We start from the raw sequence: 19,541 nt of genomic DNA, 5'->3' as shown, positions 1-19,541 counted from the left end.
GGCTCAGTCATTAAGTGTCTGCCTTTGGCTCAGGTCATGATCCCAGGATCCTGGGATCGAGCCCCACATCGGGCTCCCTGCTCAGCAGGAAGCCTGCTTCTCCCTCTCCCACTCCCCCTGCTTGTGTTCCCTCTTTTGCTGTGTCTCTCTCTGTCAAATAAATAAATAAAATCTTAAAAAAAAAAAATTTAAAAAAAAGGGTGGGAGTATCAGGGTTCAAGTGTCCAGGATGGTTGATACATGTTGCTCTTTTCCTTCATTGATGAGCATAGGCACTGACTATAAGCCCTTGAGGAAAAGACCAATCTCTCTTGCTCGCTGCTGAATCCCCTACAACAACTAGCAGAATCCCTGGCCCATTCAGATGTCCAATAAAAGCTATAGTTCATTGCAGTGTGTTGACAAACAGGGGTGGGGTAGAGGCGTGACCAGCTTGGGTTTGTGGGCATTCTAAGCAATAGAAATTGACTAGAGGCCGAATGGGAGTTCAGACAAGGCTTTACTGGGGCTTGCACTCCAGCACAAGGGAGACAGCGCACGGTAAACAGTCCTTCAGGCTGGCTCTCAGAACAAAGGCTGGGAAAGTTTTTAAAGGGACTGAGGTGGGAAAGAAGTAACATTTAAGCGTGTAGAGGGGGAGATTTCTTAGCGCCTTTGCACTTAAAGGTCATATTTCTTTGCATCACATGTCTCATTACCAATGTTAAATATCCATCTCTGGGCATGATTTTTAATATAATGAGGGAGAAAGTTGGTGAAAAGTCAGTGCTGGGGTCCACCTTGCTGCACACTTGGTTTAGTTCTGCTTTCATCAGTCTTCCTAGTGGAGTCCTTCCTTCAGGTAAGCATTCCGCTTCTGTATTCCTGCAGGAAATGTTACTTAAGAGGCATAGAGTTTCAGTTATCACTGAACTCTGGGTTTTGCGGTCAGGCTCGAGGGGACCCAAGTCTAGTCCCTAGGGATGGCATCCGCTAGGTACAGGCTAGTCGCCTCACTTTATTGTCTCCTACTCACTCTACTTAAAAACCACTGGGCGGGTGCCTACTTGCCTATGTCACCACTCAGAGGATTTGGAGAGTTGTAATCAATTGTCTTCCAGGAATAGCAGGAGTCCAACTCTACAAGGACCTTGGAACATGTAGTTTTGAAGGGAAATTTTAGCTAAGAGAGAAAGAGTGGCTTGGCAAAATTGTATTTTAGCTGACACTGAATTTGACTTAAAAAAACCAAAACTTTCATTTAAGTCCCAGATCTATAACTTAACAGCTGTGTAGTTATGAACAAGTCCCTTCCCCTTGTCAAGCCTCAGTTTCCTTATTTGTGTTCAGACATACTGCAGAGGGTTGTTCTGAGACTTAAATAGCAGTCATGAAAATGCTTTGTATGGTATAAGTTACTGGCAACCAGAAGATATTAGAATTGTGCAATAAATCACAACTGTGTTTTCTATAATCAATCCCAGTTTAAGGAGTGAGAGAAGATACAATTGCCTCTCTAGATGAAGATATTTTGAAGGTGGGGCACCTGGGTGGTGCAGTCGGTTGAGTGTCCGACTCTTGGTTTTGGCTCAGGTCATGATCTCAGGGTCATGCGATCGAGCCCCAAGTTGGGCTCCATGCTCGGCGTGGAGTCTGCTTGGGATTCTCTCCCACTCCCTCTGCCCCTCTGCTACCCTCTCTCTCTAAAATAAATAAGTAAATCTTAAAAAAAAAGAAAACATTTTGCAGGGAAATGTTAAAAATCAAAATAATTTCTAATTTCTGTATCTTTCTCTAGGCTGTTCGACCCTATGACACCCATTATGTCTATAGATAAATACATGTATGTTTTATGTATATATAAACATATATGCTTTTTATGTATGCAAATATAGCACATATATATCGTAGAATTCCTACATAATAAAAGGATTATATCTATATGGAAATTAAAATATGTGCAGTAACAATAAATTATATATATATGTCTAATGCACTAGCAAGAAACACATTCATATATATACACACATAGAGAATTAGTACTATGGAAAATATGTAAATTAGCACTCTCACGGGAGAAAAGACTTGAAAGAAATCATGCCATGTTAGTCTCAAGTTGATTCAATTAGCTTGATTGTGTTCGTCTATGACATACTTTATTTTTCTTTTCCTGTAGCCCCATCTCCCTCTCAAAATGAGATCTTGCCTGAAGTTTTCAAGTGTATATTGTTGAAAGCAGTGCAAGCAGGGAGGGAAGAGGTTGGCACAAATGGGTCAGGGTATTGAGTAGATTTATCACCATTCATGGGTACCAAGTGTCCGTCCCAATATTTCCAAACTCAGCCTCCAGAAGGTATATGGTACCCTCTCTATATGTCAGATTAGGGATGGACAGTTGTTGTCACGGTATGCATAACGGGTTCCCAGGTCTTGTGGTATAAGACTCCCCTGTGCTTCCCTCGGTCCTCTCTCTGTGATTAAAACAATTTTTATTGGATGGACGTAAAAACCATGGGATAAGTGGCTCAAAGAAAGTTGGGGGGGGTGGTAGAATGTAAATGGGCAGCTGGTTATGGGGAAAGGGATTGGACACCTATTACTTAAATAAGGATTACTATGTATGAGTGAAGCGTTTTAGGAAACACAAATCATTATTTACCCTTGCAGTTATTTGGAGCTTCCTTTTATGTGGCTCTCTGATTTGGAAACACAACTTTAAATGAGTGGCTGACTGTTGAAGGCAAGAAACAAAGTAAAACCGGCTCTTCACACATAATTTACTGAAAACCCTTACTTGCCATTTTTTGTCAGCAACCCATATTGCTTTCATTGATCAGATAGTCTGCTGGCTTTAATTCATTAATTAATCAACACATATTTTGAATATATATTATAGGGCAGATTAGGTCCACGTGAAAGACATTTGTGTTGGGAGTGAAAAAGAAGAAGTCTATGAAATTTGGAAGTCTATGAAATCATTGAAACGACTTGTTGACTAAATTCCAAAAGACTAACTTTTAATATACTTGCCCATCTGGAGTGTATGCCTTAAAGGTGACATTTCTTATTCATCACACAGTCTGCCAATAGTAGGTGCTAGATAAATACTTGTTGGACTAATGTGTCACAGTTATCTATTGCTATGTAACAAACTAACAAACTATCCCAAAGCTTAGTGGATTGAAATACCAGCCACTTTATTTGATTGCTCAAAATTTTATTATTTTGGCAGGGATCAGCAGAGTAGCTTGTCTCTCTTCCACATGGCATCCACCAGAGGATGCATTTTCAAGATGGCTTACTCTTGCAGGCGGTGAACTGTCAGGGACAGGTGAAGGCTGGATTCAGTTAGGACACTGGGACAGCCGGGCTTGTCTTTCTGTCCACGTAGTCTCAGGGTCTCTACCTCTCCATGTGGCCCCTCCAAATGATCTCTCCACATGGTGGCTGGACTGCATGAATGTGTGTGTATATATATATATATATATATATATATATATATATATATATATATATATAAATTGTTTTTATTTAAGATAAAAATAAGTTGTGGGAAATATTTTCAGTGGATCATGATATACGTCCATATGGTACAGCTAATATTTCAGATGCTACTTTAACAACTTCTCGTTACCATTGTGATCACAGAAATGCACTAACAAGAAACACATTCACAGGAAGGACTCTGCACCTCACTGCAAGCCTCCTTGCAGAAATTGCCGAGTGAGCACCAAAGAAAAGAGAACTTGCCCTCTTCTTTGGCTGGATCTTGGCACCCACACATGTGATTATGCAATGGCCTTTGGCTTGCTTTGGAAATTCATAAATCATTATCCAGAAGTTCTGCGGCTGGGAAGATCCAGCAGAACATCACATCCTCTCCATTTCCGGCGTGCCTTTACTCAAACGTCCTCTTCCAGTTTCCAAGTTTCAGTGTTTATCTCTGCTTTTACTCCCCTTCAGAATAGTCTTGCTTGCCTAGTTCTGGTACTTTACCTCATAAAGAAGAAGATGCTGTTGTATGACCACAACAGGGAACACAGGGTCGTGGGCATAGTGATTGCCATAGACTGGGGCGCCCCTTCCCGGGGCCCCCTTCGAAGGGTTTGATAAGATGCCCAGCCAGGTCTGCCCTTTGACCGACTTGGATGCCAGCTTTCAAAGAGATCTGGGCACCACACAAAAGCTGGTCCACTCGCTAGGCATGCTCCCACCACAATCCTTCTCTTATTCATCACACGGTCTGCCAATAGCAGGTGTTAGATAAATACCTGTTGGACTAACGTGTCTCAGTTATCTATTGCTATGTGACAAACACCTGCTCCCTTGACAGCTTCCTTGTGTTGGAAGGTTTTTCATTCACTTCAGTGAGAAATAGATGCACTTGTATCCTCGCATGCACAATTGCAGCCTGCCAATTATCAATCTCCTGAAACTCCTCAAGAATTTTCTTGACTGAAAATTGCTTTGATAAATGCTGATTATGACCTCCTCCCAAATATCTGAAATTATTAGCAAGTTAAATATTCACTTCCCTGATAATGAGAGAGAGTACAGATGATATCAATTATTAGGAAAAGTTAAAATGTTCATCATGGATGGGATGGGTTTGCTCAGGTCACACTTGCCACCATGGTAATGTGTTGGCTGCATGCCAGGGGCTGCACCGTGTTTCACACGTACCCTCTTCTTTGACCTTCACAACCTGCAAGGAAAACACTATTATGATCACACTCTACAGGTGAGGGAACTGAGGTACAGAGATATTAAGGAAGTAATTTGCCCAAGGTCACACAGGTAGCAGGGGACGAAGCCTTGATTCTAACTCCAGCTGCCATATTACACTTGGGGACACTTGCAAGGTTCCTGCTGAACTTAAGCCCGCAAGCGTGCACACATGCACACACAGGTAGTTAGTGTTCTGGATTTCTTAATGCAGCAAGCCGCTCTTTGTAGTGCCTCCCCATTATCTGGGGTTGGTGGTGGTTTTCAATTGCTACTATTCTTTCAAACAATACATTTGTAACAAATCTGTGCCATTACCATGGGTTTCACTTCTGCTGGTCATTTTGTTCATATGCATTGTTATGTTTCTATTTTAATGGCTATTTTTTTTTCATAATGCTTTGTTAATACTGAATGCTTTTTCTCCTGAAAAGCGAGGTAAGCAGGATAGGTGAGTGTGGGGTGTCTTGCTTGGCTTCTGTGATGAGTAGAGTCTGGGTAGCACCAGAGTAAGGAAAGGAATCACAAAAACCAAGCAGATCTTGCCATGTGTCCATGCTGTAGGCTGGTGAGGCTGGTTAGAGCTTCGTAAGGGCATCTCTCCCCTACTCTGGATGTCTCTTAATCAACACTTTAGAAAACCTCCCTTCAAGTTTGAAAGCCTTCATCCATAAGAGATCTAGTGCTAGGTAACTTTTGTCATATTTTATAGTCTTCTAAAGGGGAAAAAGCTCTTAGAGTCTCCTTAAGTCCAGCCAGAACTCAGGAGGTGCTAGGAAGCCAATGGAGAGTTTCCTGAGGCTAAACCCACCTCCAAGAGTCCACATAGCTGAGCCATCCCCTCGGCGGATCTTTTGTCCTACCTCATCCCTGCACACACACTCACTCACACAGATGGGCACACACTCACAAATACAGTCATTCAAATGCACTCACAAAGTCAATGCACTCACATTTAGGCACACACCCACAACTACCCTTTACATACACACTCAGACACATACCCACTCACACAGACGGACACACACTCACAATTACCCTTACACACACACTCACATAGACAGACACACACACACACACACACAATTATTTAATGGGTATAGAGTTTTGGTTTTGCAAGATGAACAAATTCTGAAGGTTGGTTGCACAACACTGAATATACTTAACGCTATTGAACTGCGCACTTAAAAAAGGTTAAGATAGTAAATTTGATGTTATGTATATTTTACCAAAATTAAAAATAACAATAATAATAAAGACCGAGATAGTCTCTGTAAGCTCGCAAGAGCATTAGTTAAATCTTGCATGCCTCCATTTGTCCTCATGGAGGACCCTGCCATGAGGAGATTGAGCCCAGCAATCTGCTGTTCCTGGGAAGGTAGATTAAGTATGATGGCAGAACGCTGGCAAGAGAGGGCCATGCCCAGGGAAGCTGAAGCAACGAGAAGCATCTGCCATCTGGAACTGTCATTGGTGTGGTTTGACGTCTCTCCTGAAAGAAGAGGGAAAAGAGCCTTTAGAGGAACGGTCCTTTCTCAGAACCCAAGCCCTGTTGCAGAGGCAGCTGGGATGGTGCTTTATAAATTCCTTCTCGTGGCTTTTAAATGTCATTGTCAGACTTTGGGAAGACTCCCCTGAGGTTTCTAGAAAGACGTGAGTGGATGCAGAGGCCCACTCTCCTTTACTGACTGCTCACTCTGGTGGCTGAAATGTGATTATAAACTTTCGCCCAGCCTCCTTCCCATCCTGTCCCTAACCCCACCTCTTCTGGAGTGGAAAGTTCCCCCCAGTTCCTGAGACTCAAGGTCACTGGAGGAGACAGTCTTCCCCAAGAGATGGACTTTGGTCATTTATGTTGGAGGGTTTGGCAACTTTGTTGTTATTTATATCCCCTCCCTGTGCAACTACATCTATAACCAACAAAATCCAGGTCCTGTTTCAACTGGAAAAAACCAGCAGGGTCCAGACGTGACTGACTGACTTTTTTGTTGTTTGTTTGAGATGTGATGTTTTGCATATAAATCAAATAGAGTTTGCTGGAAAAGTCATTCCCTGAACAAATAGTCTGCTTCTGGGTATTGCCAAGTAGGAGAGAGATGGTAGTTTATCTAGAGAGAAGAGGGTCCACACCCTAGAAATGAAAACTCAGACTGAACAAGTCAAAGTAAGATAACTTGGAATCCTTCCTCCCATCCCATGCACCTTCTGTTCACCTACAGCTCCCAGACGTTGCTACATATTTCTGATGGGAGCCAGGATCCCTAAGTGAGGGGTGTAGGTATTCTTGCCCTGCCCCTTGAGTAGGCAATGAGGGGTTAATTGCAGCTCTGTTTCAACCAACAGGACATGGGGATCATGGCTCCTTTAGTTGCAGGGAAGTGAGAAGGTGTGCCAGGGCTTATGCACTCCCAGAGAATGCACGTCTCTTCACAGGTCCCATCCTGAGCCAGTGAGGCCAGGGAAAGTGTGTGTGTGGGGGGGTGGGGGGCTGTATTCCCCCAGTCAAGGACCTTCCCCTTGGAGTTTCCTCTTGCTCCAAGCCATTGCTATGGCCCTGACAGCAATGTCTAGAAGGGAAAGTGAGGGACAGGCCTCACTAGAACTATTTGCCCAGAGATCCACTCCCTCACTTTGTCCTTGCTTTACTCTGTTTTGGGGGTGTGGGGGGGGGCAGGGTGCGTGATATGGAGAAAGGAGTCAACACAGCACACCTGAGACTACTCTCCTCAGAAAGTCTTCTTTGCGTGGCTAGCCCTTGGCTGGCATCTGGGAACTTGGACTTCAGGAGTCCCACTCTTCCCTAACTGATGAACATGGCTCTCTGTGCCCACGCTGTTTGGACAGACAGTGCAGTTTATGCTGAGCACCTGCTTTCCTTCTGTGAGTCTGGAGTTTGGTACGTGCTCAGCAGAGTACCCGTGTGACCAGCCTCCAATAACAACCCTGGGCACTGGGTCTCTAATGAGCTTCTCCGGTAGGCAACATTTCACACGTGTTATCACATTCATAGCTGGGGGATGTAAGCATGTGTCTGATGCCACTGCGAAGGGACTCTTGGAAGTCTGCTCCTGGCTTTCTTGGGACTTCACTCCATGAGCCTTTTCCTTTGCTGATTTTGATTTTTTATCTTGTCACCGTAATAAATCACAGCTGTGAGGATGACAGCCTGGTGAATCATCAAATCTGGGGGTGGTCTTGGGAAGCCCTCTCAACACAGATGTGGTGGTGCCAGGTTTGTGGACTGTGTTACCCGGACTCCTTTATCAACTGATTTTCACTCAGTTGAGCAAAAGAGAGACACTGGAGGGAGAGTGGAAAGGGAGGAGAAGAGCCAGAGTCGTTCTTCCCTCCCTCCTGACCTCAGACAGACAGTGTTTCTGGTGATGACCAGATGTCGAGCAGTTCCAGTCCCTGCCCCATAACCCCAACCCTTGTGCTGTGATGAAACCACTCCCTCCTGCTGTAGCTAATTGCTGAGTTGATTTGCTTTCCCCTCTTTGGCTTCTGGTCTCTTCTGGCACCCGTGTAACCAAACCCCTGTGTTCATTCCGTCTTTTAAAAATATCCGAGGTGGTTTTTGTTTTCCCAGCTGGACCCCACATGTAACGTTCCTTAAATACCTATATTTTTGTGCCACCTCCATACCGGGCAAGAAACATTCAGAAACAAAGGACACCACAGAGTTCAGAGTCTATTCATCCAGCTGCTTCTACAATAGTCACATTTTTTTGGCACAGCTCAAGGTTCATGGTATGGCCAGAAGACTTCTTTCTGACTTCTAAGCCTCAGTGCTATGAGGAAAGGCTCTGTAACATCTCTGGGCTTCAACCACGTGCTGAGCTCGGTGACCCCAGACACTCTCTTATTGACACTAGTTTTAGGCACAAGGAAAGCCATCGCGTTTTTAATGTTTCTGGGTCAGTGGTTTGGGGAAGCGAGAAAGCTAAACAACAGGTATGCATAGTCACACAATAATTACTGAGTCTCAGGCCAAAAGTGGCACAGAGGTGGTGGTTGTGAGGGTGACAAGCCTGTCCTGAATGCACAGCACAGCCAGGAATCCCAGGGGGTCTGGCAGCTGTGCCACCTAATCTGAAGGAAGCAAAGCTGCCCCACTCTTCCCCAGACCCACATGGGCAAGGGGGTCTCTAGGAATTCTGGACGCTCAGGCTCGATTTTTGTCGGGAGAACTACCAGAGGCGGATGGTCCTTCTCTAGAGCTCAGCAAAGAATATGGAAAGGAGGGACTTTGAGTAATCGATAGGTCAGCAGACTCTCCCTGGGGAACTCCATTTGGGGTCTCTACCCTCATGCAGTTTAGTGGGTGTACAGGTAAGGAGACAGACAGAGGCTGCATTGTAAGAGATGTACCGGGACAAGGCCAACTCCCTGCAGGGCATGGGTGCAGTGTAGGCGGAGATCTGGAGAGCAAGTAAGAAACAGTCTGGTGGGGAGAAGAGGCGAGAGGAGAGGAGCGTTTTTCTGGCAGCGGTGCAAGTGGTACAAGCAGGGAAATCACGGGGGCTGGAGCAGAGCCCAAGGGGTTGGGGGGCAGGGGGTGGGTAGAGTGGGCGTCAGAAGCCAAGAGAGAGCAGGGCAGAAGACGAGAGCATAAGGCAAGAGAGAGCAAAAGAGATGGGGCTGGAGGGTAAAGTAGGACAGACATTGCAGAGACCCAGTCAACTAAAGTTTGGAATTTATCCTAAGAGGAAAGGAAAGTGGTGATAGAAGAGTTTGTGCAAACAATTTGATTTCAGATTTGAGCCCCTCAAAGCTCCTTCTCACTGCAGCGTGGAGAACGGGTTGGAGGACTCGAGATTGGAAGTGGTAGGTGGTTCTGGGGATTCTGACAACAGAGGATGATGTGGTGGTCTGAACCTCCACCGTGGGAGTGGGAGTGGGTGGGGAGATTCAAGAGATATTTAAGAGGAAGAACAGAAAGTATTTGTTGAGGGAATGGATTTGGGGGTTGAGGGGAGGAAAAGAAGGAAGTGCCGAGAACAACACCACATGTCTGGCTTGGCAACAGAATTAGGGTGATGGCATCCACCGAGACAGGGAACTTCTGAGATGGACCAGGTTTTCAGGGGAAATTACACATCTCGTTTTAGACATGATGAGTGTGAGTTATCACTGGGACATGCCAAGATGCTCGGGAGGCAGTTACATTGGGGAATCTGAGGTTCTAGAAAAGGTCATGGTTAAAGACCTAGATCTGGGACATGTCAGGATACAGATGGGAAATGAGAATGTTGGGAATGCCAAGTTGATCCGAGGGGGTGTGTGCAGCACTGGAGGAGGGTAATGCCCCAGAATCGAGGGGGACAAACCTTTAAGGCAAGAGTGGGCAAATCCAACGTCTCCAAAGGGTAAGTGAATTAGAACCAAATCCTATCCTTTGGATTTAGCACAGACCCCTGGTGACCTTGAGCTAGTTTCAACAGAATGATGGGGGCAGATGCCAGATGGCAGAAGCTTGCAATGAAGACGAAAGAGGGGAGCAATAGCCGGGGGGGGGGCATGTTGGCCCAGGGAAGGATTTAACTTAGTGTTGAAGAGACTTACCTTGAATTGGTGTCAGGGCTGGTGGGGAGAAGCTGCCCGAGTGGGAGCTTGAAGAGAGAGGAGAAAGAATGGATATGCAGTATGGTAAGGCCCTGGAGAACAAGGTGACATGGACCACAGGCAAAAAGGCAGGGCCTCATGCACTTGGCCATGGACAAAGGGGTGACTGGAAACCTTTTCCACTTTAGTAAGAGAAAGAAAGAGGGAATTATGGGTAAGTTTGCAGGCAAGTTCATAGATTGGTAGCAGAAAATTTAGAGAATTCCTAACTGATGGTGTCTTCCCCGCCCCCCCCCCCCCCACCTCTCTGAAATCAGATCAAGGGGCAAGGTCAGAAATTTGAAGACAGTAAAGAAGGTTAAAAATAGCCATGTCTGAAAATAGGAGTATTTAGAGATACAAAGAAAGACTCAGAAAAAAATATATACATAGAAGAAAAATTTTCTATTTCTCCAGTTATTTGAAGATAAATGAAACTGGTTTTCAGGAAAAAAAACAACTGTTATTTTCTAATTTTGTGACACTTAAAGTTATTTACTCATCCTCCCCAGGGCTGGGCCTCCCCTCCTGTGGGAAGTCTTGCAGTTAGGTGGTGGCTGAGGCTCCCATGGATGTTTTAAGAACGCAGACCATCCCCCCTCAGCTTATTGACTCAAGAAGGACAAGTTGCTCTTGCTTTATGCATGGTCACATCTGTCTGTGACCTGTCTGCCAGAGGGCAGACCCACCCTTCATCCAAGCAGCCAACCTCAGAATCCCCAGGGGGGGACACTGCCTGTGGAGGAAGACCCTTCTAGCCCCTCTGAGGAAAGGGAGGGGGCAGGGCGTGCGGGGTGGGGGGGCGCGCTGGAGAGGGGCGGCAGAACTGGAGGTGGGGATGGCGAGAAGAAACAGGGATAGGAACTTGGGAGTAAGGGGGCTTGGGTGGGAGGAGGGGCTCATGCCAGAATAACATCAGGATGGCAGAAGAAGTGAGTAGAAAGTCCTAGAAGCTGCTCTCTTTGCTCCAGCTGTCAAGAAGGGGGAGGAGAAAACCCTGTGGGATTGGAGGGGGAGGAGGGTGGGAGCTGTTAGGAAGTTATTTAAGAGTCAACTTTCTTGCGTTTTTCCTGCGTCCTTTTGAGGAAGTACCCCTGAGCCGCACAGAGCCAGCCTGCGTTAGGGCACCTCAGGCGGGACCGCAGGTAAGCAGCCGCCCCTCCTGCCGGGCCTCACCACAAACCTGCACCCAGGAGCCGAGAGGCCCGCTGCGCCTGCCCCCCTGCCCTAGAGTTTTGCAGCGATCCCTCAGGCTGCTGCTCCGGGCATAGGGGACAAGGTTCAGAGGCGCCCCCACTTTTCCACTGCCTCTCCTGGTCCCCATCTCAGCGCCTACCGAGCCCCACTTCTGTCCAAGCGGGAACTTCTCAGGTACTCCTTCAAGCTTCCCAGAAGACGCTGCTTGCAAGAAGGCTACCAGATGGGAATAAAGGACCTGGGAGTGCTTCCCCCAAGGGAGCTCCCCTCTCTTCAGGGGAGCAGATTATGGAGGGGTGAAACAAAAGGTTAGAGAGAGAGGGATATAGGACCAGGTAAGAACACCTGCGTGGCTCGGCTCTGCATCCCTGTGCATCCCCTTTCCCTCTCCCAATTGCAAGAGCTGAAGTTGAGCACTTGCCCCACCCCAGACCTGTGGAGAAGGGGTTGCTTCTGCCCACCTGCACTCACCTGCACAGTCTCCCTTTACCTGGTAAGCACCTGGGGCTCACCAGCTCTCTGCTTTCTGGGTTCTCTCTCCCAACCGGCTACCGCACTGCTCTACTCTGTTCTGCCCCACACCCTCCCCTCCCCACGCGGCTTATTTTCCTCCTCCGGAGGACTGCTTTTTCTTACCTTCCCTCCATCATTAACCCTTTCCCCCTGTCCCCTTAGCTCACTAGAGACTTTGTGTAAGTATGTCTGTAGGTATTTATGGAAACCTATTCAGACTTCATACTTGCAAACATTGCTGTCTCCTTCCCAGACCAAATACTCTAGAAAGTGGTTCTCTTGTCTCCAGCTGTGTTGCCTTTGCTTAACATGTTTCCGGAACAGTCTACTCTGGTTGCCTCTATAGCGGGGGCTCCTCATCTTTGAGAGTGTGCTTGGTTTTTGAAAAGAGTCAAATAACCAAGAGTCATGACTGGGTGATCCAGGTGATCAAGGTAAAAGCTCCATTTGGGCCAGAAACAAGGGCTCCCTTTATTTGGTCAGTTGGTCAACAAGTACTGATTGGGGCCTGACAGTGAGGCGTGTGGTGTTTAAGCTGGCTCCTCGCCTGTACAAACTCCAGAGGAAGGGGAAGCAGGCTTGCAGCAAAGTCAGTATTAGCACCACTGACCAAATACATTCAGAGAAAGGCTATTAATAACCCTAATTTAAAATTGCAGTGTACCCCCTTCACCCACCCAGATTCCATCAGCCTTCTCCTGCTCTGTGTGGTCCTGGCTCCAAAGCACTTGCCACCTTCTTACACCGTTGTCTTTTTTCTTCTGCAAAGTGTGGCCTCCACCCTAACCCTCACTGGACGGAAAGCTCTCTAGGTCAACAATCCTTTGGTTTGTTCTCTGATGTATTCCAAGTGCCCAGATCACAGCCTGGCACATAGTAGGCTCTCATTAAACACCGGTTGGATGAAATTGCAAAAATGAATGCTTTGGAGGATGCCACTTATCTGGACATGGTTGGATAACTTTATTCTTAAAAGTGACTTAGGGCTTCATAAGTCTATATGAAATGGACATATGTACGGGCATATGACATTAAACGTTTCTTACAAAAATACTGCCTTTAGGGGTAACGAGGGGGAAAAAAAAACCTGCTTTCTAAAATCTTATTTCTCCAAATAAGTCCCTTTTCTTCTGCTTTCCATATGTTTTGACAAACAAGAAATCTCCCCAAGATCCTTGGGGAACTGTACTCCATCATTAGACTAATCCTTACTGCCACTTCTCAAGCTTTATTTATGTGAAACTCAAAATGTGTTGCTTCAGTGCTACCCCACACGGATATGTCTGCTTCTCTATTTTTGAATCCTTGTCTCAAATGTAACTCGCCTCCCATTCCTTTTCTGTGTCTCCCTTTCTCCCCCACAAGGAGCCTGTGAAGCTGAGAATGTCCGAGACCTCCGAGCCTGCATTTGGAGGCAGGAGAGCCCTGCCCCGCAATGCGTCCAATGCGGCAGAGGATGACCTCCCTACTGTGGAGCTGCAAGGGTTGGTGCCCCGAGGTGTCAACCTGCAAGGTACAGGGTCCCCCTACCTGCTCCTACCTGCAGGTGCTGGCTGGGTCAGCACCCTTTGTCTCCACTAGGTTCCCACAAAAGTGGCTCCCCTGCCAGTGTCTGGTATTAAAGAAAAGACTCCCAAGCCTTCTTTTGAGTGGTAAAAGGCCCCAAGATCCAGATTCTTGTCCCAGTTCTACCACTTAATAGCTTTGTGATCCCAGGGAAGTCACTTTGTCTTTCTACCTCTTAGCTATTTCCTCTGTAAAACAAGGGCATTGGCTCAGTGGATGCCTCTTCCAGCCCTGCTGTTCTGCTTTTAAAAATATTCTCTAGCTGGAAGTTTCCACTTCCAAAATATTGTGGCTGTTTTGATTGTCTGGCTTGTGCCTCTTTCCCTCTCCCTCCTCCCTCCTCCCTCCTCTCTCCATTGCTGTGAATTTCAGAGCTGGTGAAAGATGCCAGACTCTGACAGTAATGGAGATGGAAGCCCTCTATTTCTCTCCAGAACAGCCTAGTGAGCAGGTGAGGCAAGCTGCTTCCCCTGCTCTCGCCTCCAATGATCCCAAGGGACCTGCTCTGGGGGTAGCAGCCAGCCGCTGACCTCCACTCAGCCCTGTCAACTGTGATGGGGCCCAGGAGCCAGCAGTGGCTTGGTGACACAGACATCATTCCCTTGGGTCGCAGCAGGGACATTCAGACTCATGTCCTTGAATGGCATCTCTCATGGACCACTTTTTGTTGGTAGCACTCATGCAGCAAGCCCACTTCTGCTCCTGAGGGTACTGTGCGCTAGGTTTCATTGGGAGGTAAACACCCACTTGTTGGGGGCAGGTGCCCACGATCACCCGTGTGATGGGTGGTTAATCTGCCTCCTCAGAAAGAGATCAGCAGTTGAAAGCAAAGGGAAAGAACAATGCTGATTATTAACAAGTCCGGCAAATTAGAGAGCTGCCTGCACCTTGTAGACAGGTTTGATTGAGTTACTATCATGTCTAGACAATTTGATATCCAACTGTGGAAACAGAGAGATATCTAGTACCATCCATTAAGGTACCATCCAGATTTGGAGGGGGGAACTCACAGAAGGGCTTCCTCAGTTGAGTGGAAGCATCCGGACAGACTTGTGAACTTGTAGTTCTGAGCTCTTTCTCCGAGTGGGGTGCTGCATTCCCTACAACTCTGCCATTAGAGCCACGGAACTGAGTTTAAAAGGACTTGTTAATTAACTTTATCGAAATCCCCATGTTACAAGGTGGGGAAACCGAGGTCAAAGCAAGTAGTTGATGTGCACTCCTTCACTGTCCCAACTTGGGTTTCTCCTTTTCTTTTCTTTTCCTTTCCTTTCTTTTCTTTTCTTTTCCTTCCTTTCTCTAAGAATGCAAATAAAATTGAAAAGCATGCAGATGTCAAATTATCAAGCAATTGTAAGCAAATTATTATACCTTGCTGTATTCAGTGTTTTAGCAAAATCCCCCTCTGGCAGCGAAGACTCTTGGCCCTGGAGAACGGGGGCCAAGGTGCTGGAAGAAGTGGGCCAAAGAACAGAAAGAGAAAGGGGCGTAGGATCAGCGAGGAGAAATGCGAACAGAGGAAGTGAGATGTAGCAAAAAGCCCCTCGGTTCAGGACTCAGAAGAACTGGGTTCTGGTTCCACATTTGTCACTTACCCACTTTGCCACCCAGGGGAGCCTCAGTTTCTCCATCAAGAAAATGGAAGCCATACTTACTTCACAGTGGCCATGATGATCAAATGACTAGTGCCTATGAGACACCTGATCTATGAGACACTTGACCAACAAATGCTCATTGATTCAGAATGTGCAAGTTGTCATACCCTACAAGGTTAGGAGCTCACCCCAGTGAACACTTGTTTCTAAGGGGAACGTGTGCGCGCCTGGGTGGCTCAGTTGGTTAAGCGACTGCCTTCGGCTCAGGTCATGATCCCGGAGTCCCAGGATCGAGTCCCGCATCGGGCTCCCTGCTTGGCGGGGAGTCTGCTTCTCCCTCTGACCCTCTTCCCTCTCGTGCTCTCTATCTCTCATTCTCTCTCTCTAATAAATAAATAAAATCTTTAAAAAAAATAGGGGGAACATGTAACAGCTTACAGGGGCTATATATCTGAAATCTGAACAAAAGTTTCCTAACAAGAAATCAAAACTACCAGAGAATTTGAGTAGATAGGTTGATTTAAAAAAAAAAAAAAAATCTGGGATTATTGTTTTCTGTGTATTTATTTTTGGAGGCACGGGTGGGGAATTATTTTGAAAAATCAGTCATCGTTTGCTTGGCAATCATATGTGTCCACAGCCCAAGTGACATTCTGGGATACCTATTACAGGCCCTGGCAGAGGAATATGAGTGTCCAATGACTATTTGTAGAATGAATGAACAATCAATCACTTGAGAATTGAATGACTCATCAGGCCTAGAGTCATTATAATCTTATTATTAATAGCAGGTTCCAGGTTTTAAAAAACATGCCTTCATTTAATCTGTCTCCCACACGTGAGCTAGGTACTACACACCATGAGGATAGGGTCTCTGAACCCAGGTATCATGGGGGGAAATCCTAGATGAGTAGAACAGAGGAAAATTACCAGTATACAGACCATGTGATCAAGAACTATCCCCTACTTATCCTTTACATTTCATATTTCTCTTTTATTGTGCCAAAAGCAGGTTTTCTGACACAAAATACATCAGTTTCTCCCAAGTCATCCCCTGCTAAGGCTGTCACAACGTGTGATTAGTGGCTGTCTTCTTGCAGTTTATGCAGTGACCCCTAGGGGCATCCAAGAGGGCTTGAAGCTCCCTGAGCCCAGGCCTGAGGACAGCTTTGGCTCACAAAGCCCTAAGTCAAACTCTCCTCATTTGTTTCAATAGAAGCTTTTTCCAAAAGTGTCCCTTCATCAAGCTGCTCTTTCCAAACTGACTGAGAAGGCAGAGAGGCAAGAGGAGGAAAAGGGATAAATGAAAGATTTTTCATTTCGAATGCTCCCGTGACAGTCAATATATATATAATACACACTGAGTGGGTATGATACCCTTAATTCACAGATTTTGTGAATATTTGGTTAAGAATGACTTTAGCCTGCATTTCAAAATGTATAAACTCACATGAGGCTCTTCCCATACAGCATCATGATATTTTTAAAAAATGGAAATATTTGAGGTGACAGTGAGAGCCCAGAGATGGGACCGGCCAGTCAGTGGTGATGTTTGACATCCTCATGTGTTTTAGGGGTTCTTCAGGCCCCCTTCTGAACTCAGCTGTAGCCAATTAAAATATGTGAAAATCTCCTCAGATTGCTGGATTTGCATCTCTTCCTAATAGACTGTTCTGAATGTTTAGTGGTTGTTTCTGGAAATCTCTCTACAGCTTTCCTGGTCTCCAAGGTTATTTTAGCAGGAGATGTAATGTTCTGGAAGATAGCCTTATATTCTTGGTCTGATTTGACTCTGCATTGTTGACCATAGGTTATCCTTTGCAGTAGTGATTGTAATCCTTATTTGGCAGATCTAATGTGATGAATTCAAACTGGAAAGCAAGTCTAGATCCCTAAAAAGTCAAATGCAGGAGAGATCTAGAATCTTTCAGGTTAATGGGGTCTTGTGCCTTTCTGAGCATCTCTCCTCCTTCCCACCCCACACCCTGTCAGAACCAAAGCAGTTAATTAACTAGTTAATTATCAATCTCTCCTTTGTGCAGAGTAAACCTCTCTGGATTGAGGGTTTTTAAAAGAATTAGAAAGGCATTTAATGTATGGTGAAGAAATGATGTTGTATAGAACCAATTCATCATTTCATTCAGTTTGTGTAAAAGCATTTAATGATTGCCACCTATGTGTCAGGAAGTATGCTAAGTTCTCTTTGAGGACACAAAGATGAGTAAGCCAATCCCTGGCCTCAAGTGGCTCTCCACCTACTAGATGAAATAGACACAGAAAATATGATTGCAATTCAGTGCAACAAATACTGTCACAGAAATTATGCCAATTGCAGTGAAAGAACAGAGAAAGTAATGATATGGTGTGGGGACAGTGGGAAAGAGGGTGAGGAAGGCTTTATGATGAAAGGCCATCCGAGTTGGGTCTTAGAGGATGAATAGGAGGCTTCCAGGCAGACAAGTGCATGGAAACAGCATTTCTGGCAGAGGGAACAGCGCCTATCAAGTAATGGGGACAAGGGGGGGATGAGCCTGGGAAAAGTAGGCAGGGACCTGTTACAGTAGGTACACTGAGACCTTACCTTTTCTCCTGCAGATAAAGGAGGACTTGCAAAGGATTCTAAATAGCAAAATGACATAATCAGAACTATGTTTCATGAAGGTAATTCCAGTGGTGAGGAGGAAATGGAGAGAAGGAAATACATTTGGAGGCTGTTGAGATACTTCTGGTGAGAGGAAGAGTAGACCAGGCAGAGTTCCATCTCTGGAGAAGATGCTGGTCTCACTTCTCATTCTAGCTTCCTCTGAGCCGCTGAGCATTTCTTCTACATTTACGGTACAGGGACATTTGAATGGCAACAGTTAAAAAACAGTAAGCTGCTTAAGAAGATATTTTTAATCATTCTAATTAATGATACTTTAAAATTTGGGTAGCCAAGAGAAATATGAGAGAGGAGCTTTTATCCTGTTGTTTCAACAATAAACAAACCTACTTCCTCATGGACAGTATTTATGCCTACAGTTTGGTAATAATATTACCAAAGATTGCATGGAGATTTCAATTCACCAGGGAATGCCCAGGATATGAAGCTAAACATTCAACTTATTTCAAGATTCCGTCTGTGACAGGTATAATCATTCTCAGAAGAATATTGTTACAACCTAAGGAGAAAATAATCTACTTTTTTTCATATTAGGGAGAGGGTAGGGAGACAGGGAGGCAGCTGGCTCATGAGGAGAGTTTTTTTTTTTTTAAACAGTCCATTTTCTGATGTGTTTGGAATTAGGCTAAATTGTGTTAGGTAGACTTTTTGAAAGCTGTCACTTTGAAAGAGCAAGCTGCCAACTTCCCAGCTACAATATCTCAAAAAAACCAACACACCAAAAACCAAACCCAAAAGTAGCTTAGCAATGAGTGGCTCCATTTTGCCAGGAACTGGGCTTGGACAGGGAGAAGCAAATTAATTTCCTGTTTGTGTCGAACGGAGCCTGGATGATGCGAAGGCTCTTTCAATCTAAACTATGTCTTGTTAATCTGATTACAAAAAGGCAGAAATCAATATGCCAGCTTAATAAATGTTTACTGAGTGTTTACTGCATGAAGATGGACAACAGTGAGCAAAACAGACAATAGAAAGAACTAGAATATTTGTATATCTATGCTTATATTGTATGACCCACATCTGTAGAGCCCTTATTATTAGGTATTATAAACACCAAATACAAAGGTTGCTCTGTGGACGAGTGTCCATGAGCAATGAAAAAAATGTTTAATTGGTGGTACTGGGACCTCACCTTATTCCTTAGTATTCACCCCCCTTGCAGATCTGGAGATCTACCAGATTACACTAGGGGGAGGGCAATAGGGCTGTCATTTCCTTCTCCCTCTAAAGGATAAAGCACCCTCCCATTACTCTGCCATATGTCTTGTCCATTTGACTACAGTCTAGAACATTAGCTCCTCAAACTCTCAAACTCTTTGTTGCTTTTAATCTTCCTTGTTTTGGTCAAGGTTTTATTATTATTATTTTTTTTAAGATTTCATTTATTTAGAAAGAGAGGGAGAACATGAGCTGAAGGAGGCACAGAAAGAGAGGGAGAATCTCAAGCAGACTCCACACTGAGTGTGGAGCCCAATGCAGGGCTTGATCTCACGACCCTGAGATCATGACCTGAGCCAAAATTAAGAATCAGACGCTTAACCAACTGAGCCACCCAGGCATCACTCAAGTTTTATTTTTTAAATGAAATGTTTTCCTTGGTTTAAATTGTTTTTAATATGGACTTTTATTTTAAGAGATTACACAGGAAATTTTGCTTATCATTGCCTTAGCTTTTCCCCACATAGGGTACCACTGTAATT

The 19,541-nt window shown here is 45.2% G+C and overlaps 1 protein-coding gene across 1 annotated transcript in view; it reads left to right on the top strand.

The window, feature by feature from the left end:
* The first annotated feature begins 11,396 nt into the window (after window positions 1-11,396).
* F13A1 (coagulation factor XIII A chain) overlaps window positions 11,397-19,541 on the top strand; it is a 165,879-nt gene continuing 157,734 nt past the window's right edge. The window contains exons 1-2 of the mRNA XM_027602389.2: window positions 11,397-11,453; window positions 13,384-13,531. Of these exons, the coding sequence (XP_027458190.2) occupies window positions 13,402-13,531 (130 nt within the window). The 5' untranslated portion in view covers window positions 11,397-11,453; window positions 13,384-13,401. The remainder of the gene's footprint in view (window positions 11,454-13,383; window positions 13,532-19,541) is intronic.

The sequence above is a fragment of the Zalophus californianus genome, chromosome 7 (assembly GCF_009762305.2).
Source record: "Zalophus californianus isolate mZalCal1 chromosome 7, mZalCal1.pri.v2, whole genome shotgun sequence".
Lineage (NCBI taxonomy): Eukaryota > Metazoa > Chordata > Mammalia > Carnivora > Otariidae > Zalophus > Zalophus californianus.
This window is presented reverse-complemented; position numbering and strand designations above follow the sequence as displayed.